Below are 27850 nucleotides of genomic sequence, written 5' to 3' on the forward strand. Positions count from 1 at the left end.
CGGCACATTCTGGTTGTTTTGACTGTTAGTGATCTTACCATTTCCACAAATTCCTTAAAAAGAGGGGCTAATGTGATAATGGGTGATGTTTTCCCAGGATCTCTTCAAGAAATCATTTCGAGTACCACCTAGTCTAAAACAGGATAGATAGTAGTCCTATATAAATATATATATTTTTTACTGTAAGATACACGTTTTCCCCAAGTTCTGTGATTGAGGAAAAATAATGTCTCATTACTTTAGCCAAATTTCCAAGTTAACAACAACATTTAACATATTAAGTAAGAATTATAATGTATACAAATGTTTCTCTGTTTCTTTTTTAATGGTATCCAGGGGAGAGGAATTGCAATTTTGGGGGCATTTTAAATATAATTAGACTACTAATTGTTTCATAAGAAAGATACATTTTAAACTTGTCTTATCAAGCAGCAGAATTGATGACTAAAACATGGGGATTTCTATTTAGGTTGTAGAAATGAAAGTTTTTTCCCCATTGCTATAATTTTTATTCACTTCTATAGTATTTATGTTTTTTAGAAAATATTGGTATTTTTCTCTAGCTGTATGTTATGGAAATAATTTGAGTTTTATATTTTAATCTCTTAGGTACGATGTTGACTCAAAGAGCCCCAACTTGTCCAAACATGTAAGTTCATGTTTTATGTTTTTTATGATGATTGTATAATAAAAATTATGTCTTCGTGAAATCAATAATTTTATGATTGATATTTATGTTGATTTATTAATACAAAATGTACACGTCCATAATGTTCATGTAATAATAGTCATATTTCAGTATGTGGAATATATTAGTCTTATTTATTTATTTTTTGTGGAGAAGTGATGTCAGTTCTTTGGATCAGGTAAAGAATGGGAAAATAGTGAGCCAGTGTCTTTTCGGGAGGCTTCACTCAGAGAGAATGGACATGTACGTGGGTGCAGGCAGAATGATTTACTATTCCACTGTCCTTGTAATTCATTTGTTCAACAACATTTTCTAATTACGTCTTCATGCCAGGCCCCATGCCAGTATCTGAGGGTATGGTATGAACAAGACAGACATAGAATCTGTCCTAGAGTCACTCACAGTCTCTTTTGTTTTTGGGGGGCTCTGGTTTTCCCGTTCCTTGGTTGTAAAGAGCTCTACTCAATGGGCAACAGCCTTTACTTGGGGAGTGATGCAGACTCCGGCCAACGGGGTCCGTGTGTTGTGGCTGTGACGAACAAATTCACACGGACTACTGAAGTCCTGTGGAGAAAAAGGAACAGCGTGACTGCCCTCTAAATGAGAGAGGGCCTCAAACCCTGCCTGGACAGGCTTTTATTGCTTTTCTGGGCACATTACATCAAGGATGGCCCTCATTTACTATGCACAGGTTCACTTTAGGTGGTTACTTTTTACAGAAAACAAAGGAAAGAATGTTGCTAATTACGTCAAAGAAAAGGGTATTGCAGATGCAAGGGGAAAAGTGGTTGAACTGGTTACACACCATACTTGGGAGGTTTCGCACAGACTTTAGGAAGTTACTTTAAAGATATGCAGTAAACATTTGCTAATGGTAAAAAAATTTTTTACCACATTTTTTAACACATTTTTTGTGGTAAAAACCATAATTTCTGCTGCTTTCTTTCATTAAAAGAATATTTTTGATATTTATTTTTGTTATGAGGCATTTGAAGAAAGATTCAGAGGTGCTGTAATAAGCTCATTCCTGTCCATAGGTCAAGTTCGGCGCAGTTGCCACACCACCTTCCTCCTCCTCATGATAAGAGTCATAGCATTGTGGCTGGACATACACAATTTCCATACCTTTGTATTGGAAGGATCGGAAAAGAATCCGCGTTTCTTAGTCAGAATTACTTAGTTCCTAGGAAGGAAAATGCATTCACTTATCTCACACATAGGTAGTTTGTGGAAGGGACCATGTGATGTGTAACCTGCCTTTACGGGAACACAGCATTAACAGGCGCAGTGGGTTAGACTGAGTCTATAATAGCTGGCATATAATATGTTAGTTTTAGGTGTATGACATAGTGGTTAGACATTTATATATCTCATGAAATGATCGCCCTGACAAATCTAGTACTCTCTGACACCACACATAATTATTATAGTATTATTAACTATATTCCTTATGCTGTACTTTACATCCTTGTGACTATTTTTATAACTGGCAATTTGTATTTCTTTTTTTTAAATTTTTATTGAACTTACTGGGGTGATACTGGTTAACAAAATTATACAGGTTTCAGGTGTACAATTTCACAACACATCACCTGTACACTGTAATATGTGTTCATCCAAATCAAGTTTCCTTCCATCCCCATTTATCCCCCTTATACTCTCACCTACTTCTCCCTAAGCCCCTCCTCCCAACAATTATCACATTGTTGTCCATGCCAATGAGGTTTTTTCTTTTTTGTTCAATCCTTCCACTGCCCCCACCTACCCCTCTAACTCTGTTCTCTTCCCATCCCAACCCCCCAAATGGTAGCCATCAGTCTATTCTCTGTATCTAGGAGTTGGTTTCTTTTTTGTTTGTTCATTTACATTGTTTTAGACTCCACATGTAAGTGATATCATAATATTTGTCTTTCTCTGACTTATTTCAGTTATCATAAGATCAACTAGATTCAACCATGCTGTTGGAAATGAGAAGATTTCATTCATTTTTATAGCTGAGTAATATTCCATTGAATATATATATATATACCACAACTTCTTTATTTACTCATTTAATGATGGACACTGAGGCTGCTTCCATATCTTTATTATAAATAATGTTGCAGTGAACATAAGGGTGCTTATATACTTTCAAATTAGTATTTTGGATTTCTTTGTATAAATACCCAGAAGTCGAATTGCTGGGTCATACTGTAATTTAAAAAAAATTTGTAAAGAGCCTCCATACTGCTTTCTGTAGTGGCTGCACCCACGTACAATCCCACCCACAGTGCACTGCAGTTCCCTTTTCTCGGCATCCTCACCAATACTTGCTGTTTGTTGGTTTACTGGTGGTAGCCATTCGGACAAGCGTGAGCTGATATTTCATTGTTGTTTTGGTTTGCATTTCTCTAAAGGTTAGTGATCTTGAGTATCTTTTCATATGTCTGTTGGCCATCTGTATGTCTTCCTGGGAGAAATGTTTATTCAAGACTTCTTACCATTTTTAAAAATTAGATTGTGTTTCTCTTGTTGGTGTTAAGTTGCATGAGCTCCTTATATATTGTAGAAATTAACTCCTTATCAGATGTACCAGTGGGGAATATCTCCTTCCATTCAGTAGGTTGTGTTTTCTTTTTGTTGTTGTTGTTGGTGGTGAGATATGTTTTATAGAAGTCATGAATGTAAATATCTTTCCAAATATATGTATATATTTTGTAAAATAGTTTTTTTTTTCCCCATAAGAAAAGTTTAATGTCTTCTTCATGGTAAAAATTCTTACCTTGAATCTGGTTTATCCTCATGATATCCCTTTTACTAACTTCTCATAGCATACTTCTTTAGAGAACAGCCTGGGGTTCTATCATAACTTCCTTTTTTGTTTTTTAATCCTTGCCTGATGACATTGTTTTTAGAAAGAGAGGGAGGGAGAGAACATTGAAGCGAGAACATTGGTTGCCTCTCTTATGCGCCTGGACCAGGCATTGGGGATCATTCCCACAACACAGGCGTGTGCCCTGACCCGGAATCAAACCTGCAACCTTTCAGTTATGGGATGACGCTCCAACCAGCTGAGCCACACCAGCTCATAACTTACTTTTCATTCTCTCCCCATCTTACTCTATTGTATTCTGGTTTTCATTTCTGCTTAAACTATTCTGACATAGGTTAAATCAAAGTCCAGTGACCTCTATTCATTCTTTACATTACTTGACCTCCCTTTTATTTTAAATACGCTTCTAATTTCTATGGAAACTCTTCCTTCGCTTTTCCTAAATCTTTGTTTACTCATTGTCTATCATGTTTTAGTTTCTCTTTGTTCTCTTACCCTTTACTATTAGTGTTTCTCATGAATTTATTTTCAGTTTTCTTCTCATCCTACTGTATAAGCTCTTCTTGGGAAATTGCAACCATTTCCATGCCCTTCCCTGAGGACTCCCCAGTGCCTATCCCTCTGGAATCTCAGGAAGGCCAAGTCCCAACTGTTTGTTAGATAGTGCCTGGCAGATTTTCTGCAGAAGATGTGTGTGTGTGTGTGTGTGTGTGTGTATCAAGATAGATACATGGAAAAGGTTCCATTCTCTCCGTTGTCTATCTTGAGAATTACCATCAACACAGTAGTTTGCTTACGTGATGGAATTGTTTAGTGGAATTCTCAAGTGAAGTTGCTTAACATCCTCCCTTGTGTTTCAGGGTCAGTATTCCTTAACCTCTTCCTGTTAGAAAAGAAAGCCATTAGGTGGAAAGTTGGATGTATCATCAACTCTTATTTATTTATTTGCTTATTTGTTTGTTTATTCATTCACTTGTAGTGAGGATGGACTTCACGGAAACTTCCATACAGTTTCCCTGGTACTTGTTATGACAAAAACATTTCAAATTTCTGAATTCTTTCATTTTCGAACAACTAAATAAAAATAAATAATCAGCAACAGATGCAGGATTGGCTCATTTAGCACTGCAACAGTGCTCCAGGGATCTTCGGAAAGGAACTGAGAACCAAACTGTGTTTGACTTAAAACACATGAAATCTACCTCTATCAAAGACAGGGACTCTGAGATGTTACACCTCGGCCTTCCCACGCAAGGCTGGAGTGCCGCTTCTAGAGAACCTCGACGGTCCCACCACAGGGGAGGTCTCGTGAAGCTCTGACAGCCCTGAGTCAGTTACAGGAAGTCTTCCCTTCAGGACTCACGTTTCTCGTTCAGTAATCATTTCTTTACGAATCTATCTCATTTACTTGCTGAATGGAAACTGAGTACTAACTCAAGTGAAGTTGCTTAACATCTCCCTCCACTTGTACTTCAGGGTCAGTCTTCCTTAATTAACCTTCTTCTGTCTGACAAATCTAGTGAGTCAACAAGTTCTGTTCCTTCTAATAAAGACTTTTCTTCTGCCTTTTTTACATTCTTGCTGTTACTGCCTCAATTCGGATTCTCATCACCTTTCTCCTGAAGTATTACTGGCTTCCTACAGTTCCTGTGGTTTATGTTATCTTTTAGTGTACTCTGTATACATTGTTCTCTGTTATTTTTCTTAAATATATTTAGTAAGCAATATAAATTAGTTGATAAGAGCCTGAGTTTATAAGTGAATGAAGCATGTGAAAAGAGGAAAGAAATGTGCTTTTGAATTGCTGTAAGAATTTCTGTTAGAAATGAACAAAAGCCTCTCCTTATTTGAATGCATTGAAGTACAGATTTTAGGTAAAAGAGCATATAAGTAATTCAGCCTAGTGAATTCAGGAGGCATTTAGAAGATCAAAGGAACCAATAAACAAGCTAAGTCTATTTTCCAAGGATACAATTCTTTAAAGTGTCATTGTCTACCTGCCAATTTTGCAAAGTGAAATAAAAACTGGAACCTTTTAAGAAAGACTGCTAAGTGCCTGGGCTTTCATACGGAGTGCAGGTACTTATCTTAACAAAACGAATTGAATAGCAAGAGAAACTCCTTAATAATCATAAAATATTTGTATTTTTCATTCTCATTTCTGATTATTTTGAAAGAAACCCTTTTCTGAATTAATTTATTTGGTTTTCAGTACTTAAAATATTAGATGAGATTCTTTTTGGGGGGTACTATTAGGGAAAATGGAAATATGGAGTTATACCTTAGATTTCTGGCATTGCAAATGAATGCATAATACATTGATAAATGATCACTATAACTTTAACTGATACTATTGATGGTGGAAAAGTTTTTTGGTGGAGAAGCATTTGATACAGGCTGACTTATGATATCCAGGGACATATTCCTTTAGAGAATTAATCCATTTTATGATTCCCTAAGGAAATTACTAAAATATTATCCCAAAAGTGTTGGATACTGTGAACTAAATCTGACATTTTGAATTCCAGCTGTGTTCTCTGAGTAGCTATTGACCCACTCATCTGAATGCTATTAGCAGAACTGCATGGCATACTTTCATTAGCATAATTGCATTAGCCAAGTTATTAATGAAAATATTAATACCAGGTCCATGATCGGTGTATCTAAGATTCTGTTTGGTGTTCTGGCCAGATGACATCAACACTGTACTTGGTTTACTACATTTTCATACCCACAAGGCTTTTTAAAATGCATTTATCCATTTGATATCAAAGGGTCCCCATTAAAATTTTTGTTTTAGACATGTTAATGGCTCACTGGATTATACCTGTCACAAAACACCAGCTTCGATGAAGGGGGGTATGTTCTTTAATATGTCTTCTAAATATTATATTTATAAACTTCTACATGTAGATCAGCTGTATGTGAAAATTTTATTTAAAAATTAATGTTTGGGCCATGAAATGTATTTTCTCATAAGAATAGATTTATAAGTGAAGCAAGATTCTTTTGTTAGAATAAAAGACAACTTAACTCAAGTATAACTGAATTCTAATGTATATTCATACAATCAGGCAAGTAATAAATATATTCTAGACAGTTTTCTAGTGAAGAATACGAGATCTATCCAGAAGGTATCTAGCCATGTAGTATGAAAAATAGAGACATTTACTGAAGAAGATACAAGATACAAGAAACATTGTACATAGGACAATGACTCCTTCAAAGTAGGCCCCTTGGGACCTCACACAGTTCCAGTCTCCATCAGCTGCCCTGTGGTATTTTCCCGAATCTTTTCCATGGTCTGAAATCTCTTCTTTTCAAAGGTGCTTTTAGTTTTGACAAAAGCCAGAAGTCTCAGGGCACCAAATCTGGGCTTTAGGGGGACTGAGTCACCTGGGTGATTTGATGTTTTGCCAAAATGCTCTGAAGGACACGTGATGTATGAGTGGGTGTGTTGTCTTGATGAAGCTGCCAATCACCAGTTGCCCATAGCTGTGGACTTCTGAATCATCCAAATAGTTTCCGTGGAGGAATGTTCAAGCTTAACACAAAATTTGATGCAGATTTGTTGCTCTACTCACTCAGTCATTTTGAATGTGATGGTCACACAGTACACATGTTCACTCAATGGTGTCTACTGCTCCCACTGGCTAACACACTGAAGCTGTCATTGTTTACGCATGTGCATTCCAGTCCACTGTCCTTGGCTGCCAGGTTACATTGATGTTACACAAACTGTCCTCGTTATATTAACAATGGTTGGACTTTTTGTGGACAGATCATATAACAATCAATAAGACAAACATGTTCCATGTCCTAGAAGAAGCTTACATTTTTGAAGTTGAGTAGGTGGAGTGGGCAGATTTATTCAACAGAAATAAATGGGATACTACTTGGCCAAAACAAAAACAAACCCTAAGGAACTACTATAAAGGACACAAGGACAAAATCAAGGGGGAGGGTAGAGGTGGGGGAGGGAGGTGGGACTGGCTGGGGTGGGGTGGAGGGGAGGGGAGAAAATGCAGACAATTGTAACTGAATAAAAATAAATAAATAAATTTAAATAAATAAATAAATAAATAAACCAACCCTAAAATCTTACCATTTGTGACAGCTTGGTTGAACCTGGAGAGTATTATGATAAGTGAAATAAGCCAATAAAAGAAAGATACGTACCATATGATTTCACTCATATGTGGAATCTAGTGAAGAAGATAAACTAACAACATAAAAACAGACTCATAGATATAGAGAAAGACTGGTAGCTGTCAGAGGGGAGCAGTGCTGGAAGGCTGGGTGACAAAGGTGAAGGGATTGAGCAAAAACAAACCTCATAGACACCAATAATAGTCTGGCAATTCACAGAGTGAGAGGGGGTGGAGAGAGGTGGAAGAGAGTAAAGGGTGGATAAATGGTGATGGAAGGAGACTTGACTTGGGTGGTGAACAGAACACAATGTACATATGATGTATCATAGAATTGTAGACCTGAAAGCTATATAATTAAAAAAGAAATAAATGCAAACTAATGGTTAAGACAACTTACTTTTTATAGCACTGAGAGAGAGTTACTGATGAAGCCCATTCATTAACTAGAAGCTTAGATTTCTCTCAACAAGGCAGGCAGTATGATTTTGTACCAGTTCTCATCCTAGGTGTACTTATTAAAGAGAAGGAGGGAGAGAGCTATTAAAAATCTAAAGGAAAAGTATTCCAGGAAAAAGAAACAGCAAAACAAAGACCTTACCTCAGGAGAAAGTTTGGAATATTGGTGTGCCTGAAAGATAGCTACCATACAGAGAATATTGTGAGTGATGAGACGAATGAAATAAAATAGTTCGGAAAGGTTCACAGGATTCAGATGATGTGGAGATTTGCAGGCCATAGTTAAAAAAGTTTAGATTTTTTTTTCATGGATTTCACTTGAGGATGATGTAATCTTATTTATACATTTAATAAATGACTGGCAGCTGAAGCGGGGAATGGGATCAGGGAGCAAGACTGGAGTTAAGGAGACTGTTGGTAGAGGTCACTGTGAGGACGTGATTGCTGGCTGCCCCACAAGCTGGACCCAGGCAATCAGAGGATCCACACCCCTCCCCACAATCCTATCCTTAAAATGTGCATTCTGCCCATGGCCTGAGCTATTTCAAGAACAGCCTTGACTAAGTAATGTGTTGTTAGACCATCTGGACTGAACACATGACTGAACCCCATTAATGCCCCTGTATAAACTTAAGATTCTTGAGGCTAGAGGTAGCAATCTACTTGTTTTTCTGCTGCCCAAGACAAGCCTAGTGTGCATGTGCCCCCACTTATCAAAACTGCCACCTTCCAATCTGGAGTAGGTTGCCTCTTTATTTGGTTTCTACTTTCCTTTTGTGTTAGGGGGCAGTTTCAGATTTCACCCAGGGATGGGAACAGGCAGAGAGCAGTTATAAGGCTGCTGTAATTTGGTGAGGTGAGCATTTGGTGAAGATAGCCTTTGAAGTGGTGAGACGTGATCACATTTCAAATATAGTTTGGTGACATGTTTGTTGATCAACTAGATGGCAGGTGTGAAGACAGGAGAAGTAAGAATGCCTACTGGGCTCATGGTGAGAGCAACTGGGTAAATGGTGAGACAGGTTTACAGTGGGTCATTGGGAAGGAGGAGAGAGAGGCGACAGAAGTGAGTATAGCGCAATCAGTGGTCAGGGCAGGTTTATACTGTTTGACACCCCAATAGGATCACCTGGAGATACTGATTGGGCCATGTCTGGAGACTAGAGATGTAGATTTGGGAACCATCAGCCCAAATATTTTAGCCCAATAACTTTATTGAGTTTCAACTCAATGCTTTCATTCCATAAAAGTATTGTATAAATGGGAAAGAGAAGAGGACGTAGCCTTGGGGGAACTTCAGCATTTAGAAATTTGGTGGAAGATTAGCCAAAATTATCACCTTAAAAGCCTGGTCGGGCCATGTCACTTTCCAGTGAAAACTCTCCAGTGGCTTCCCTGCACACCTAGGGTGGAATTCACTGCCTTATCCCCTCTTCTCCTCCCATTCTCGTTTTTGCTAGTTCTCCACTAGCCCCACTGGCCTTCTTGCTTTTCCCAAGGATATATATATACCCTCAGTATATTCTTGTCTCAGGACATTTGTTCTTTCTTTTCTCCTGCCTGGAATGCTTTTATCCCAATAGTCACAAGGTTCTCTCCCTCACATTGTTCAGATTTCTACTTAAGTTTCACTGAGAGGCCTTGCCTGATTGCCTAGTATCCCCTGATGCCTTTCCAGTAATAACTTTCTTTTTCTTTGTATCCTTTCTGGTCCCTCTTAGAGGCTGAGAGCTACCCTTATAAGCATATTCAAGCTAAAGAATTTATGACTGATGCTCTATAAGTGGATTGTTTCCATTTGCATTTTTCATATGGCCTTGTAGATCTGCCTTAGACTTTGAGAGAGATGGGGACAATGCCTGAAGTATGTTTGACAGTATTTTCAGCACTTATTGAGTTATATTACGTACGATTGTTTGTATGTAAAACTGGCCCTTACCCAGAACTTAGTATTTAATAGTAATACAGCTTGATAGTTGTTGTATTTAATATTATTATTTAATAATGCTATAGTATATTTCATATTATTTAATAATAGTATTTAGTAAGTTTTCTAGTTGTTTGGGCTATTGTCTTACCGTGTTTACTAGTAGTGAGAATATTTACTTATTTTCTGTTAGCATGTTACATTTCTCATTTCTTACTTATGAGTACTAGCGTTCAATAACAGTGATGTGCCTCCATGAAGTAAATATATTGTAGACATTTGTTATAGTTTTGGTTGTATAGCTGATTTTTAAGTTTATATATCATATGGTTTGCAAGTGTGAAATATATATGTTGTAGATAATTTTAATTGGTTAATTTATATCAAAGCCCAAGAATTAATATGATTGAATACTTTAAAGCATTTTGAGCTGCTATCATTCTGGTCTAGATTTGGTCTGTGTGTGTGTTTGAGGTGTGGAAAGGTGCCTGGATTTATTACTGGAAACACTATTATGACCTTATTATAATGACTTATAAGCTAGAAAAAAACACCATAGCTAGAAATAATAAATCAGTTCATGTTATATAGCCAGGTTTTATTTCTGTTTTATCTAACTGAAGACCAAGATACCTAAAAATATCCATTATAAGACATTAACTATATTACTAGTATTGTATAAAATGCACAGGAAAGGTGAACCATCGAGATGACTAAAGAATGGGACCAGTAGAGCTTTCCAGCGCAAAGAGTGGTTGACAAATATTATGTGCTGATTTATGCTTTTTGAGAAGTAAATGTGTTGCTTTATAGGGAACACGCAAGTAGAGACAGGCATAAAACAACGACATAAATGCCATAAATACTTAGGGGCAAGGTGTGCAATAACTCTGGAGATAGTACACATAGGTGCACACCATATCTTTTTGTTGCACATGTTATTCACTTTATTATTATTTTTTTTGTCCAGCAACGATGGTATTTGCCTGTTCATTGTTTGCTAGTGTTTGTCTACCCTAATTTGGATAATATACGCTCAAGACTTCTGTTTTGTTTCTTGGGTAATTACAGCACAGAATAACTTTTACTGAGGCTTGTTACTCCATTGGCCAAATCCATTTAATATGCAGTCTCTGCAGCTGATCGTGAATATCAGTATCCCTAGAAAAGAGTTCTAGAATCCGCCATAAGTGTTTTCTGCTGCTCATTCAGAAGAGCAATGATATATTCTAAATCTTTAGTATTCAGCCCTAACTATACACATGAGACTTCAGAGAAATTTAGAAAACCCAGAAACATATTTGTAAAGTCTGCTTTGAAATTGGAAGAGATGCTATTATTAAGAATATTTAAGGTAAATATGTAAAGGTTTTCCCTTAAGTACTTTTTACCTATGTGAAAGCAAAATTTTAGATGATTTACGAGTTTATGAACGTGTTGTCATTCTGCCAGCCATCGAGTTCCAGATCAGACTTATTTTCTGTCTCTCGCTCTCGCCACTGTACCTTTCCTGCCGCGTGCACGTGTAGTTTACACCAATCCTGTCGCTTTTCTGTGCTGTTCCCTCCCTTTTTCTACAACTTTAGTTTGGGACTTAGCACTTTGCTTCTTACTCACTACTATAGTCTTCTGATTGATCTGGCTTCCAGATTTTCCTCCCTTCTCGAGTCCATTCTGCAAACTGGTACCTAAAATTTTCAGAATACTAGAATGCTTCTGATTATCCTAAGAGAATTTCTTTTTTGCCTGGTCAAAAGGGTCCTTCAGAGTCTTGGCTTTTAATCTCCTTTAATTTAGACCCACTCTTTTCTCGTCATCTGTTTTCTGCCTATAACTCTTATCTGTTCTCTGGGACTAGAGTGTCCAGCTTTCTTCTCTCCATAACTCCTTCCTGCCTGGATCTCAAGGCTTACTTCCTTTGGGAAAATATCCCTCTGACCCTTATGGGCCTTAGAGCACCCTTCCTTCACCTGCCCACTTTCTTTTCACTGAATAACATAATTTTACTTTTGTGGCTTGTTAGGTATTTTGAAATTTTATTTAGTAAAACCTGAAACAACATTTTGTTTGCTGTCATTCTTCTACCCAACTTTTCTAGGGCTTTCCCTGGGCCAGTTCACTGCACAAATTGAGGGAGAGCTCCCACTTTTTCCTTTAAGATAGATTGAAATTATATATGGACTAAACTAGAAAGTGTCTTATAGGGGGGCACCTGCGGACAGATGAGAATAAGTCTACCAAGACATGATCTGCTTGGGGAGGAAAGGTGGCCTATCTCTCAGTGGAGAAGGGCCAGGAGTCCGTTCCTCAATGGGCTTTTATTGGGTTCAATTTGCACAGGAATACAGGTAAAGCTCACCAATCATTGTCAGGCAGTAAGGATCAAACAATAGGTAACATACAAAGAATTCTGAGGGCTTATTCTGAGTCAAGGTCAGATAGCTAAAGGGCCATACAACTTTGGGGAAACAAACTCGTTTTGTGCTTGGACACTTATCACTTAAATTGAGAGTATTAGCAAAGCAGGTTTCACGGGATTTTATGCATTCTTTCTTAGGCCTGATTGCCCCGGGTAACCGGCCTTTTCCAGCACAGGGCCACACCCACCTCCATCATTGCTTCAGGCTTAAGTCAGTCAGGGGAAGTAAGGCAGCCAAGAGATTAGGAGACTTCCTGCAGACAGAATGAGGACTCAGGCTATGTCAAAGGGTGAGGGTCCATCACCTCCCTTTCCTACATTCCCCCAAGTCCTTCCCTGAGGGCCCCTTCACGACTATGCGTATCTTAGGTCATCCCTTCCTTGAGGAGTCTTGCCCGTCATTGGCTAACCAGTCATCCTTCTGGGGCCAAGCAGGGTGAAGTAAAGGGGGAAGAGGTGGCATCTCTGCCAGGGAGATAAGCTTTGTCTCCTTAGTGGCTTATGGTCCCAAGGTCCTTTACTCAGCCTTAGATATGGGGGGTTACAGCTTCTGAAACCAGTCAGGGAGGTTCCCAACAGTGTCTCTGCCTGAAACACCTCCACATTTCCTGCCCCAAATACTCAAGATGATGCTGGAGCCCTTATTTGATTAGCCTGTGAAGTTGCATTGTATGTATGATATTTAAATTCTTAGACAGCACATCAATCTAGAATCAGAACATCTGGGTTAGTCCTGACTTTGCTATTTACTAACTGCTTAAAAGATGGAAAAGTGAACCCCCTCGATGATTAATTTATTTTTATGGGAGGTGAAACATTAATAACAAGCCTCACATGTTGCACGGTTATTCTGAATCTTGAAAGCAAAACTCATGATTAATGAACTCTGTAATGCTTTATACTTAACCCCATTTTAGGTACTTAATAAATGCTAGTATCAACTCATGCAATAACTCATTAAACACTCCAAATAACTGTGTGAAGGGGACTAATCCATTTTAGAGATTAGAAAACTGGAGAGCAATTAAGCTCACAGTCACAGGTAGTAGTGGTGGTACAGGAATGGACACCTGGCAGTGTGGCCTCTGACCCTGGCTGTGGAGCCATGCACCACGTGGCCTCTCTGTAAGTGGCGCTGGTTTTCTCAGTCACCATTGTTCTGTGTTTTCACACTTCACCGCCTCAGCCAAAAGCTTTGTAGTTTTAGATCCATCCAGAGGCAAGCCACTTGTGAATTCAAATCCTGGAACTTTTTTCCATTTTCATTCTCATTTAACAAAGAAAAAGAAAATAAACACAAGGTTTAAGCATAATATCAAGACTGCTCTGTGATTAAAAGGACAAAACACTGTACAACTTAGGGGAAAATCACATTGCTAAAACTAATACGTACTGAGCTTATGTCATTTAATATTGGAAGTTAAAGAATTCAATATTTCAGCAATGAAAACATGCAAATATGATGTGCAAAATATGTAGTGTAAAGACAGTCTGGGAACTTATGAGTTTTAATCCTTTTGTCTATTTTAGGACTTTCTGGGACAAGTGTTTTGTACATTGGGGGAGATTGTTGGTTCACAGGGAAGTCGCCTGGAAAAGCCAATAGTGTAAGTATTTTTTAATTCAGACAATTAAATATTAACTCTCATTTTTATTTCTTCAGTTTGGAATTGATGAATACATGCTTGCAAACCAACTGTGGGTTTTAAAATCTTATTTGAGTTTTACTTTCAAAAAATAATTTTGACATGTTTTTAGAGGATAATTTGTATTTCAGCTGTCATATGCCATGCCACAAAATGTTCACAAAATGAAGTGAGCACATTTAAACTAGGAAATGTGTTTTCCTCTTGTTTGTGCTATTAAGTCTTGGAGATTTAGTACTCTTTAAACGAGGTTTCGCTCCCTGGGGCCAGGGACTCTATGTAGCGCCATCTTTCACACCACATGTTTAATACACGCATTTTCAGTGAGTAAGGTTTTAATGATTTTTAATACAAAATTGGTTTGTAAGAAGGCAGTAAGTGTGTAAATGGTAAGAGAAGGTGGTAACTATGGATTGTATCTTCCACCTTTACCTTCAATTACTGGGATTATGTTTCATTTTTTTTATTAGTTGCATGGATAATCCTATTTTCTCCAGTTTCAAATAAGGCAGAAAACAAACTCTAGACATGTTTCTTAATACTTCATCTTCCCTGTCCTCTTTCTTCTCTCGCTCTTGGATGAATTTACCTGTTTATTAAAATCAGAAGATCTTGGAAGAATACTTAAGGCATATGCAGAGTTAAATGCAGTGCCTAAAGGTTTGGGGAATTTGGAAATTTTTATCTTCACCAGTCTTTTAAGAATCCTTTCCTTACAAAATAAATATCAAAACTCCCCAATCTATTCACCTTTGACCTCAAGCATTATGGCCAAGCCATCATTCTTACATTCCCTGTATAAAGCTGAACTTTATACTTAATGTGTTCAGTGCTGTGCGAGAACTTCTTAGGATAAGAGGTCTATGAATTCTAATTTCTTTTTTTTTAAGATTTTATTTATTTATTTTTAGACAGAGGGGAATGGAGGGAAAAAGAGAGGGAGAGAAACATCAACTTATAGTTGCCTCTTCCACGCTCCCTACTGGGGACCGGGCCTGCAACTCCGGCATGTGCCCTGACTGGGAATGGAACCTGCAGCCTTTTTGTTTGTAGGCTGGTGCTCAATCCACTGAGCCACACCAACCAAGGCAAAAAAAAATTTATTCATTTATTTTTAGAGAGAAGGGAAGGGAGGGAGAAAGAGAGGGGGAGAATCATCAATGTGTGAGAGCAACATCAATTGGTTGCCTCTTGCTCACCCCCAACCATGGACCTGGCCCGCACCCTAGGCATGCGCCCACACCAGGAATCAAATCTTCAACCTATTGGTTTGTAGACGACACCCAACCCACTGGCCCACACCTGTCAGGGATATGAATTCTAATTTCTTTTATTTAATTTGATTTTCTTAGAAAATTATTATTAATTGTTAGTTTAAAAACTCAGATATCAAGTACCTTTTAAACATTCATTTCATGTGTAATTTGTTTTCCCATAATTATAGGATTTGGAGGATAATGATTTAAATTTTTTTGTTCACTTTAATAAGTTAGTAATAAGTTATTTGTAGAGGAACTATACAGAAGTATTTTATTAAGTGTATATAATTATATTTTTTAATGAATATAATTTCTGTTGCATTTTGTAGTCTGGTGACTCAGGCCCATGAAGATTCATGGAAGATCACTAAATCTGTCTTTTTTTTTCTGAAAAGAATCCGTAATATATACAATACCAACTTAAAGATGTCTTCTAATATTCTTTGAGAGAGAACAAAAGCAGTTCAAAATGGAATTTTTATTTCAGAGCAACAGAATAGTGATTTTTATGGAACTTGCATTCATATTTTCAAATTGATAATTTTATTTAAAATTTTTATCTGATATTTTTTCCATAACAGGAAATCATAACTGTTATTTCAGAAAACCCTTAAATTACATAGAACTTTTCACAGTGGAAAATCATTGTTATGTTAGTCTTGAAACATGTTAAAAATATGATATGTTGTGTGTGGTATGTGGTAAAGAGAGTACAGGGTGGGCAAAAGTAGGTTTACAATTGTGAGTCCATGAAACACAGTGTTGATGAAGATATTGGAGTGAGCATAACAATTACATGTATTTTTCCACACGAACGACTGTAAACCTGCTTTTCTCACCATGTATAATGTGAGATGTGGTCCTTGTTCAGCTAATTCAACAATTTCCACCAGACAAGACTAAGAAAAACAAATTCATAATAAGAGGTGAAATACCGGGAGCAGTGATTGGCAGATTATGCAAATACTGAGAGCGTTTGCTGGCGTTGGAGTCATGATCGTTTTATATAATCAGAAAAGATGAGATGCCCTTTAGCTATTTCTCAGCTCCTGCTGAGGATGGGGTAGCATACAAGAGGCAAAGCCTTAGAAATCTGTTCAGATAAAATGGAGGTATGGTAACTACACACTTTATGTCATCTGAGGGTATTTTGTAATTCACAAAAGTGTTTGTATTATATCTATCTTATTGAAAAAGGTACACTAGATTAAACTGATTGAATTTTAAAAACTCTATGCCACTAATCTTCTGTTCAGCCTTTGACCTTATTGGGCAACCTTCTCAGGCAAATAGACATTCTATTGGAAAAGGGATTAAAGGTGGGTTTCTTGTTTGAGCAGTGGGAGATTTCAAAATTTTTCTAAGTGTAGCTAGGTAAAAAGGTATTAAATGGGTAATGAAATATAGGGCTACAGTGTAGAAAACAAATTGACTACAAAGAAGCAAAGAACAAAACCCAAAGAATTGCAGAACGGGGCCCTACTACAGGAGGGAATTAAATAAGCTACTTGAGATAAACAGAATATGACACAGGGAATTCAAATGGGAGATTAATAAAAAATAAGACAGTAAAATTGAACATAGTTTCCTGGTGGAAGGATATCTTGTAGTCATTAATCAAAGCATCCAGTAATATCCTCATGCGCTCTCACCTGAGCAGTTACTCCAACCTGATTGATCAGGAGAAAAATGTTTTTTGTAGTCACTGCCCCTCTTGCTTGAGAAAATATTGACTTTCATTAAAAAATCTAGCTATGAGAGAGGCATGTGTCTAGCGGAAGGGGAACGTGGGTTGAAGAAGCAGGTTCACTAGACTGAGCATGCTGTCTTGGGTTCTTGGGAGTTCAAGTGCTTTAAGAGAAGATGTAACTTCTATCCTAATAGCATTTTATGCCCTCACCTCATCATGAATGAAAAGCAATCAAAACCATTCATACTTTTTGTTTGAAAAAGCACAGTTGGGTTAAGGAAGAGAGTGAAATGCTGTTTGCATGGAAGCTTTATCTTCCCATAACGTCAAAGTAGCCCTTTAAAGGGCAGGTCCACTCCATGGATGCTCTCAGATGTCCACCCTCGTCCTTGCTGACCCTGCTCTCAGTGACATCCTTTTCCATGGGCTTGAGATTTTGAATCAGTCTAATGGATAGACGGCAGGGAGACATGGGAAGGTTGGAAGGTGTGGAAAATTTCAGTAGAAAAGAAACAGCTTAGGAAGAAAGAATGGAGCCAGTGAGAATATTGAAAATAATAAAAGGTCAGGGAAGTGTTTTCTTCTTTGACAGGAAGCTTTAGGGCAAACACAACTTTTAAAGTCCATGATTTATCACATAGTATATAAAAATAAAGGAATATATGAAAGCAGAAATGATGAAGTTCACATTAAGGAAATAATATGTATTTAATATGTAGCTCTTACCTCTCTATCTCATAGTCCCTCTTCCCTTTCAGCCCCCTGCCCCATCCCTGTCCTCCCTTGTGAACCTGCTCTGGCCAGCGCTTAGCTATGCAAAGGTAACATTGTAAGGGGGCACTAAATATTTTCCGGTTTATCATTGTCTGCTCCTCATGGTTGGAGGTAGATGTAGGACTTGTATACTCTCCTGCTGTAGCCATTACTTTTGGAGTAAGAGTTTTTACCTGCTGAAGGAGTTAGGGGATGTTCTGTCTGCGTGAGTACAGGCTTCAGAACTGTAGCACTGGATGCCTCCTGAGGCCGGTAATCCATCTGCAATTAACAAAATGGACTCATCCGGAACTCTAAGAGTCTTCCTGTGTCCTGAATGTTTTTGTCTAAATAGCATTATCCAAATGATTTAGTGCTTATTTACTAATTTGTTTTGGATTAGGGATTTATTTTCCAATTAGTTTCCCATTTATATTCTAAATTATTCATAATATTCCCTTGTTTTCTTCCCTTTAAATGGCCCAGTTGAAATTATTATCTGTTAAGGTATTCAGAATAATTTCTTCTGGGTTCTTAATTGCCATTGTGTTATAATTATCTTCTCAGAAGTTGTCTTTTTAAAGTGATAACTATAAAATTTAGAGACTTAAAGTAGGCATACTAGAGCTTTAAATTATTTATTTATTTATTTATTATTTTTGTTCAATTACAGTTGTCCCCCCATTACTCTTCCCCACCCTACCCACCCTCATCTCCCACATGCAATCCTCCCCTCCCTTTGTCTTTGTCCATGGGTCCTTTATACATGTTTCTTGATGACCCTTCCCCTTCTTCCCCATGTTATTCCCTCAGCCTTCCCCACTCTTGTCACTATCAGTTTGTTTTTTATTTCCATGTCTTTTGTTCTATTTTGGTCCCTTGTTTGTTTCATTGATTAGGTTCCACTGATAGGTGAGATCATATAGTATTTGTCTTTTACTGCTTGGGTTATTTCACGTAGCATTAATACTCTCCAGTTCCATCCATGCTGTTGCAGAGGGTGGGAATTCCTTCTTTCTTTCTGCTGCATAGTATTCCTTTGTGTAAATGTACTACAGTTTTTTGATCCATTCATTTACTGATGGGTATTTAGGCTGTTTCCAGCACTTGGCTATTGTAAATAATGCTGCTATGAACATTGGGGTGCATAGGTTCTTTTGGATTGGTGTTTCAGGGTTCTTAGGATATAATCCCAGCAGTATAGTTGCCAGGTCAAAAGGCAGTTCCATTTCTAGTTTTCTGAGGAAATTCCATAGTGTTTTCCACAGTGGCTGCACCAGTCTCCATTCCCACCAACTATGTACTAAGGTTCCCTTTTCTCCACAACCTCACCAGCACTTGTTGTTTGTGGATTTATTTATGATAGCCATTCTGACCAGTGTGAAATGGTATCTCATTGCGGTTTTAATTTGCATCTTTCTGATGGCTAGTGATGCTGAGCATCCTTTTATATGTCTCTGGGCCCTTTGTATGTCTTCCCTGGAGAAGTGTCTGTTCAGGTCCTTTGCCCATTTTTTAATTGGGCTGTTTGTCTTCCGGGAGTGGAGTCATGTGAATTCTTTATATATTTTGGAGATCAAACCCTTGTCCGAGGTATCATTGGCAAATATATTTTCACATATGATTGCTTCCCTTTTCATTTTGCTGCTGTTTTCTTTAGCTATGCAGAAGCTTTTTAATTTAATGAAGTCCCATTTGTTTATTTTTCCCTTTATGTCCCTTGCTCTAGGGGACATACTGGTGAAAATATTGCTGCATGGAATATCTGAGATTTTCCTGTCTATGTTCTCCTTTAGGACTTTTATGGTGTTGCAACTTATACTTAAGTCTTTTACCATCTTGAGTTTGCTTTTGTGTATGGAGTAAGTTGGTGATTGAGTTTCATTTTTTCGCATGTAGCTGTCCAGATCTCCCAACAGCATTTGTTGAAGCTGTTTTTACTCCATTTTATGCTCCTGCCCCCTTCGTCAAATATTAATTGACCATATTTATTCTTAGTCTAGTCTCTGAGAATTAAGTTATCATTATTACAAAGGAATATGGTCTCTTGTACATAGCCATATGCTCTATTAAATAATTAGAATTAGAATTTAAACTTATCTTTTTATTTTCTCTGCTTCAGTTATTGTTGTCACTTTTAAAAATAGACTTTCTCATTTTTTATGAAAATAAAAATTATTTTTTAATATCTTGTAGAAACTTATGTGAAATTTTTGAAACTGATGTAAGCAATTTTTAACTTACTTTTTAATAGCAGCTCAGATTTTTACAATTTCCAACAGTCTATTCTGCTGGATTCAAGTGTTGAGGAAACACGTTTCTCATATCTTAATTCCAGCCTACATTTTGGTCTTTTCCCTGAACAAGTCTTTTCCCTGAAAACGAGTCTCATGCTACTTAATTTGTCTGCAACATTCCCTGTGTCTTCCTATGACTCATCGGCCCCTCTCTTTAGCTCATCACGTTATGATTTGGCATTGTGCCCACTGAGCAGTGTGTCTTCTCATGCTGTGAGACTGTATCCAATTCTCTGCGTGATGCTGTCAGAGTCCTACTTCTATCTTTAGGGATCTCAGTGACAGATTCAGAAAGTCTTCCAAAATGCTGGAATCAGCACCAGTTTAAGAAAGTTTGCCATTTTCTACTCTGGGAAAAAAGCAATTATTATATTCATCAAGTAACAGAACGGTTTGTTCCTGTTGCTCTCATCCAGGCGTGACTGATTCTGTGTGAAAGCACTGGGCCAGGAGGCAGGGACCAGTTTGATTAGAAAGAAGATTCTTACTTGGGGGCAGATCTGGACCCTCAAGGGTAACTGAATTAGTAGCCCTTTTGGCTTAGGGAAAGATTATGTTCTTTGTAGCCTGGCTATAGCAGCATATAATCTTGGCCATTAGTAGTGGGTGAGAAAAAAGGGAGGGGTCCAAGAGGGATTAGTGAGTGCCCTGATAGGAGCTGAAGAGTACAGAGACTGAGACTCGGAGGCAGGCCATAATGGAAGACCACCTTGCCCTTGTCTGACGGACAGGGAATCCCAACTCTGACATAGGATTCAAGAATGAAGCCTGATGCATGCTGATGTTCAACAAGAAAACTTGGGGAGGGGAACAAAACCGAAAGGGAGCTTGGAAATAAGGCAGAAGACTGAAACACAGAAATCAGTCTTGAGGGGGACTTGAGACTGAACCTTAAAGGGTTGGCTTTAAGATCTGACTCAAATGTGGTGTTGTTCTGAAAGCTGTGCTGTGGCCGTGAGTGCTTGTGTAGATGAAGAGTTCGTGTGAGAAGGGAGAGGAGGAGAAAGGATAGGAGAATTGTTTGTCTTGGAGGAGAGAAACATGCAAATCTGCAATAAAGCAGTGCATGTCTTCACTGAGCAATGTTTGCATGTGAAAATACAGTCAATTTTGGGGGAAAATTTGACTTGCAAAGCCATCTTTACTTTATTAACTTTCCTGAATATTAGACTGATACTGTTATTCTCTGGGTTGTTTTATGGGACAGGATATTGGGCTGAGAGTCAGATAAGGGTTTTAATCCTATTTTTGCTACTAACTTGCTGTGTAATATTATAAAATTTGTACATTTATATTGTATTTTATAGCTGTGGGTATATTACATTTGTAATATGAAGAACTTAGTCTAGAGATAAGTAAATAACCATCATAATCAAGCTGATAGTACATAGCCTTTGGGAATGGTCAGATCTGGGTTTCATAACTTATTAGGTATATAATTTGAACAAATTGGCTTAAATTTCTGAGCTCTGGTTTCTTTATCAGTAATGTATGTATGAATATACACCTTTGAAAGAGAAATAGCTCTCTTTCTAAGAGAGTTTATATGCAAAGTTGTGTAAAATAGAGGAAATTTTAGTACATTTTCTTATGTGTCTTGCACAAGATTATCAGCTCCCATAAGATGACACAATAAATATTTAGCTGGACCATTCTCTTGCATTCCTTTTTTGGATCTGCACTGATGCTCTGGAAGGGTCTCCAGGGATGTAATTGTTTACCCTAAGTGAGCAGACCGTATACAGCTGCAAACTCCCGTGCTTCTCTGTACTACTCGGAAACTTCAGTGGTTATTGAAAGCTAAGGCCATATAGATGGACTCTTCTGGACAGAAAGGCTTCTAAAAAGTATATGGCCAGTCATGAGAAATATGGATAAGATAAATACATTTTTCTCAAAATAGCCCTTACTGTCATCCTCAGACACAAGCCCCACAATGGTTGGTCTGTGGTTCTGACTTGGATGTAATATTGCCCTGTTTACATGAGGCTGTGCGAAGTAACTCCTCTAGGCACTCCAGTCCAAGACAGAAAAACAAAAGGCGAAACATTTAATGTAAGTGCTTAATATATAGATTATATTTACTGACTGCATTGCTTATTTTTCTGTCAGACATAATTTGAATGTAGTAGAGATCTTAGGAATTCTTTTTTTTTTAAATTCATTTATTTAACAAGTCTTACTGGGAATACATTATAGACCACAAACCATTAGACACTAAGCATGCAATTTTGAAAACATGAGTTGTTTTTATCTTCATAGAGCTTACCATCTATTTGTTAAATGAATAATCGCACCAAGAAATATAATTATATATTAATGTGAGCCCTATTAAAATTAAAGTGTGTTTTTAGACCAGAATATATAGGCATTTTTAATATTTTGAATTTTATCATAAATACAATGGGGAAATTCATGATTTTTGGTCAAAGAAGTTTATTTCCTTTTATGAGGAGAATGGTCAGGAGTAGTAACAGAAAAATCAGTAAGTTAATAACTGTTGAAATAATATAATTCAGAGAAGACAAGCAGTTTGGACTAAGGAGATAAAAAGAAATGGGCATATTTAAAATACATTTTGAAAGTGGATTTCACAAGGATGAGGATAGGCTGATAGTCCTAGATGAAGAAGATTTCAGGGATGACTTTCAGAACTTTTGCACAAGTGTTGGGTGCATGGACGGACCACATTTTGATGAGAAGATCATTCATTCCTTGGCTTGCCATGACTGATTAGTAATCTTCAGGAGTAGGTAGGTCATTCGGTCCTTGTGTTGCAGATACTGGTATCCACCCAGAGTGTAAACATTTGCAAAACTTTCTGTAATTGTATTTGCCTAACCTCATTGAGTTGGATGGAAAAACTGATGGAAAATCTTGATGAAAAGAAAAACACATAACGTGTGGTATTTTGGAGGATGGGTTCTAGTACCTGCTGTTAGTGAACAAACATTCTTAGTTTCACTTGGTTCTGATATCAGATGCGTGTCTAAAATGCTACTCTTTGCATAGACAATGTTTCGAAATTACATTTAAGAGAAACTACAATTTCCTCTATAGTGAATTTTTTTGCTCTTTTTTTCTTTTCTTCCCTCTTGTGTATGGCCTAATTTGCTGATTTGGGGATTCAAAATGAAAGCTAGGTAATTCTCTAGTTAAACAAACCAGTAGGTAAAGAAAGACTTTTATGGGCCAACCATAGAATAAACACCTTGGTCTGAGCTCCAATCCGCTGATGAAATAAGTATTTGTAACAAACATTTGGGGATTCTCTCTGCTCCTCTATTGAGACTCAATGGATTCTTTGTCATCAAAGTAAGTGAAAGGGAGTGATGAATTTTTAAAATTAAAACAAAAATACCAGAGTTATCAATGCAAGTGAGAAGGAAAGAGATTTTTTTAGAACAATGCTTATGGCTAACTTGATTGAGTTCTTATGATGCGTCAGTTGCTATTCAGCCTGTTTTACACACAGTAAAGCCTCATAACTCCATCATGAGTGGGGCAGGTAGATACTGTTAGTATCCCTTTCTATGAGAGGAAGAAACTAAAAGGAGTCTGGAGAAACCAAAGTTCAAATAGAAGGCACCTGGCTTCTGAGGCCATATGCCTAACCACAGCACTATATTGCTGTCAACAAATGAGTGTGTTTATGTACAGCTTTGAAAGAAATTAAAATTTTTAAATTTTATTCCATTTTAGTAGTACGAAAGTACTTACAAGTCAAGAACATCTCTGGACAGTAAGAAGAGCTTTCAAGGGACACCCATTCTGAGAGGTCATTTCAGGAATGAGGTTCCTTCTCATTGCTTTACCCACACAAGTCTTCCACAAGCATAGCCCACTTTCCCACTTTTTTTCCTGAGGTAAACCGTGCTCATCCCTTCAAAAGTTTCTGCCTCTTCAGTCTATCTTGGGTCATGAAGACTCAACTTTTATGACCTTCTCCAGGCTTCCATAGGATGTGCGCTGAGACTCTTTTCTTTGTTTACTGAGAAGAAAGCAATAACCCTAGAAGTAAGGGGAGTATGGCTTTCTAGTTCCCCGATCTCTGCCCCAGGGTGGCTGCAATCACTCTTTCTGTGGTCAACTAAGATGAAAGTACTCTTTTCTCAGAGCCAGCACAGCCTCAGTAAAATGACGCTTGGACAGAAATTAAATAAATCTATATCTAGTTTTGGAAAGAAGTAAAAAGTACATCAAATTTTTTCCCGATCTTCTGGAAAATCATTATTTTGGATTCACAATATGCTGACAAGTAAACTGTACATTTTTCTTATCATTCCTTCCACTTGATAATGCAGGGTGACTCCATTTCTAAAAGCGCTGCTTTCTTCCCTTTCAAAGTTCAGAAAGGGTATTCCAATGCGAATGTATTCACTTTTAAATATATAAATATGCCGTTTCTAGCTAACTGAATTGCTAACTTCTCCCAGCATTATAGTGAAGGTTCTTCCCCTCTTCCATTCATAATGTTTTTGTTTGTTTTAAATTGTCTATTCTTTCTTAAGCAGGTCCACTGGAAAAAAAAATAAAGGAATGCATTGTAGATACCCCTGCTTTGTTCTCATTAATTCTTCTGTGAACCACGGCACCTGTGGGTTCCGCAGTATGCTGAGGCAAAGCACCTGAACAACCTTGGAAAATTCAGTCAAGAGGTTGAATATGTTCCTCACCCTTTCTTCCTATAACAATTGTGAAAGGACTTAAACAAGAAAGTATTTTTCCTCTGTATTGTAAAAAGCTGTTGTGGTGGTTTGTAAGTTGTAGGGATTTAATAATGTTTATTCAACTGAGTTTCCAGCATAATAATCAGATTTATACGGTTTCTCTTTTTTGTTAAGAACACTTTAGCATTGGTACTTTGTTACTTTGTATTTCAGTTTCCCAATACTTGGGACAGAATTTTCAGATTATATTACTATTGCTACACAAGCATTTTACATTAAAAATTTAAGGTATATTTTTAGATAAGAAAACTGTTTCAGTAGTTGACTAGATGTATCACCATAATTTAGAGCTAGAATCACACCACTCTTCAAAAATTACTTTGGAAGGCAATCTCAATCTTCAGAGATTATGAGCAGTTTACTTTGTTTTTGCTAACTGATAAATGGTGTATCAAATCATTGGTGGTCCTCACTGTGCTTCTATGCCATGATAATAACCATCTCGCTTTCCTGTTAATTTCAGCATTTAGCATTCCAACTATAAAATGGGATCACATTTAATTTAATTATAATGTTAAAAATTAAAGGGTAACAAGTGAATTTCTTGAATAACAAATGAGTTTTAAACAAAAGTTGAAGTTTTAGTTTTCTGGGATCTGACATATTTTCACAGTGAATATGGTGTGTTTTGTGATAACCGATTTGTTAAAAATCTTATCAATGACATTGTTAATACTTTAGACATAAAACATATTGCATAGAAAGATAAGTGCATGAGATTTAAATTGAATGAATAATCAGTTTTGAAGTACTGTTCGCATGGGTCTTTTATTTTTGCCTTTGGAAATGATATAATTTCCTTAGAAAAGTAGATCTCATAAGAAAACTAATATACTAAAATTTAAGTTTCTTTCCCTTTGAATGTTAGTGTTGGAGTTTTCAATTATTTGGCTGTTTATGTGGTAACCCCGATGGCTGCTAAGTGACTAGTGGGTGGGTAGCATTTACAGTGTGGACACTGGGGACAGAAGGATGGTTCACATTCTGTGCTGGACAAAGTGAGACCCCCAAGATTTTATCACACTGGTTCAAATGGCACATGATTTAAACCTTAGGAATTCTTTACTTCTGGAACTCTTCATTTAATATTTTGGGACCATGGTTGACTGCAGGTAACTGACACCACAGAAAGCAAAACCATGGATGAGGGGCAGTGACCATTGTAATCTGCAAGTGCTCTATCTCACATCCTTTCCTGTCCTCGCTCCCAGCCTTTTACAACCTTACCTTTTCACTCTCAGAGAAAATAAATGTAAATAATACTTGTGGCTATTTGTTACTTAACCCACTGTTTCCTTTCCATGCTGCAACACCCTGTGATCCCAGAAATTTATTCCTAGGCCTATAGTAGGAAAATACATAATAATTTCCTTTTGCTTTATTGCTTATGTAGAAAAAAATCTAAAAACTATAAAAAATTTCAGCAACTTAATACTAGGCGAATCTATAATTCATAAAATAGACTGCTACACAGCAATGAAAAATGAATAAACCACAGTAAAACCACAAAAAGTTCCATCAACTTGATATTTTCTTTATGAGGTGTTTTGGTGAACAGAAATTCTCAATTTTAATGTCAAACTTTAAATTGTTTTCTTTTTCATTTGTACTTTTTTATCATTTGTCAAAGAAATTTTTCATTATTCTGAAGTCACATTTTCTTTTGCTTCCTATTTTTAAGCTGTTTCTAGACTTTGAAACATTATATAATTTTTTATTCTTAGAATAATCTTAACTGGTCTTTGTAGTATTATCAAGTATTTGAGAGATGGGTTTGTTTATTTTTATTATTTAACATCTTCTGCATCGGTGTTAAGTACATGCACGTTATTACATAACAAATCTCTGGAACATTTTCATCTTGCAAAACTGAAACTCCATACCTTTTAATAACTTCACTTTCTCTTCTCCCCTAGCCAAGGGTAACCACCATTGTACTTTCTGCTTGTATGAATTCGACTACTTTAAATAAGTCATATAAGTTATATAGTATATAGTAGATATGTATAGTATTTGTTGTTTATATAGTATTATAGAATTATATAGTATTTGTTGTTTTTTTGTGTGTGATTGGCTTATTTCACTTAGCAAGATGACCTCAAAGATTATTCATTTGTGGCCTGTGACAGGATTTGCTTCCTTTTAAAGAACTTAGCTCCACTGCACGTATACACACATTTTGTTTATCCATTCACGCATTGATGGACATCGGATTGCTTCCGCATCTTGGCTTTTTGAGAAAGGTGCTACTGTGAGCATGAGTGTACAAATATCTCTTTGATACTTTACTTTCAGTTCTTTGGGGTATATAACCATAAGTAGGATTGCTCGATCGTGTATCAATAGTAGTTCTACTTTTACTGTTTCGAGGAGCCTCCATACTGTTTTCCCTAGTGGCTGCACCATTTTAGAATCCCACCAATAGTATGCAAAAGTTCTAACTTTCTATATATGTTTATCAACACTGTTATTTTCTGTGGTTTTTTTTTTTTTTGATAGTAGCCATCCCAGTAGGTTTGAGGTGATATCTCATTGTGGTTTTAATTTGCATTTTTCTAATGATTAGTAATGTTGAGCGCCTTTTATATACTTGTTGGCCATTTGTGTATCACCTTTGGAAACAATGTCTACTCAAGTCTTTTGCCCATTTTTTAATCAAGTTATATGGTACTTTTTTTCCATAGAGTTTAAGGAGTTCTTTATATTAACCTATATCAGATATTCTGGACACTAACTCTTTATCAGATATATGATTTGCAAATACATTCTCCTATTTCATAGGATGAATTTTCATTCTGTTTATGTTTCTATGAGGTACAAAAGTTTTCAAGTTTGCAGTTGATTTGTCAATTTATTTCTGTGCATTTGATGTCATATTCAAGAAATTAATCATCAATCCTTCTCACAATTTTTCTTTTAGAAGTTTTATAGTTTCAGGTCTTACATTTAAGTTCATTTGAGTTGATTTTTAGGTATGGTGTCAAATAAAGGTCCAACTTCATTCTTTTTATGTGGATACATA

At 36.9% G+C, this 27850-nt stretch overlaps 1 protein-coding gene across 1 annotated transcript in view; it reads left to right on the forward strand.

Annotated features, from left to right (window-relative positions):
* CPNE8 (copine 8) overlaps positions 1-27850 on the forward strand; it is a 170923-nt gene that overhangs the window by 47632 nt on the left and 95441 nt on the right. Inside the window, exons 5-6 of the mRNA XM_024575726.4 lie at positions 610-649; positions 13984-14060. Of these exons, the coding sequence (XP_024431494.1) occupies positions 610-649; positions 13984-14060 (117 nt within the window). The remainder of the gene's footprint in view (positions 1-609; positions 650-13983; positions 14061-27850) is intronic.

Source organism: Desmodus rotundus, chromosome 3 (assembly GCF_022682495.2).
Source record: "Desmodus rotundus isolate HL8 chromosome 3, HLdesRot8A.1, whole genome shotgun sequence".
Lineage (NCBI taxonomy): Eukaryota > Metazoa > Chordata > Mammalia > Chiroptera > Phyllostomidae > Desmodus > Desmodus rotundus.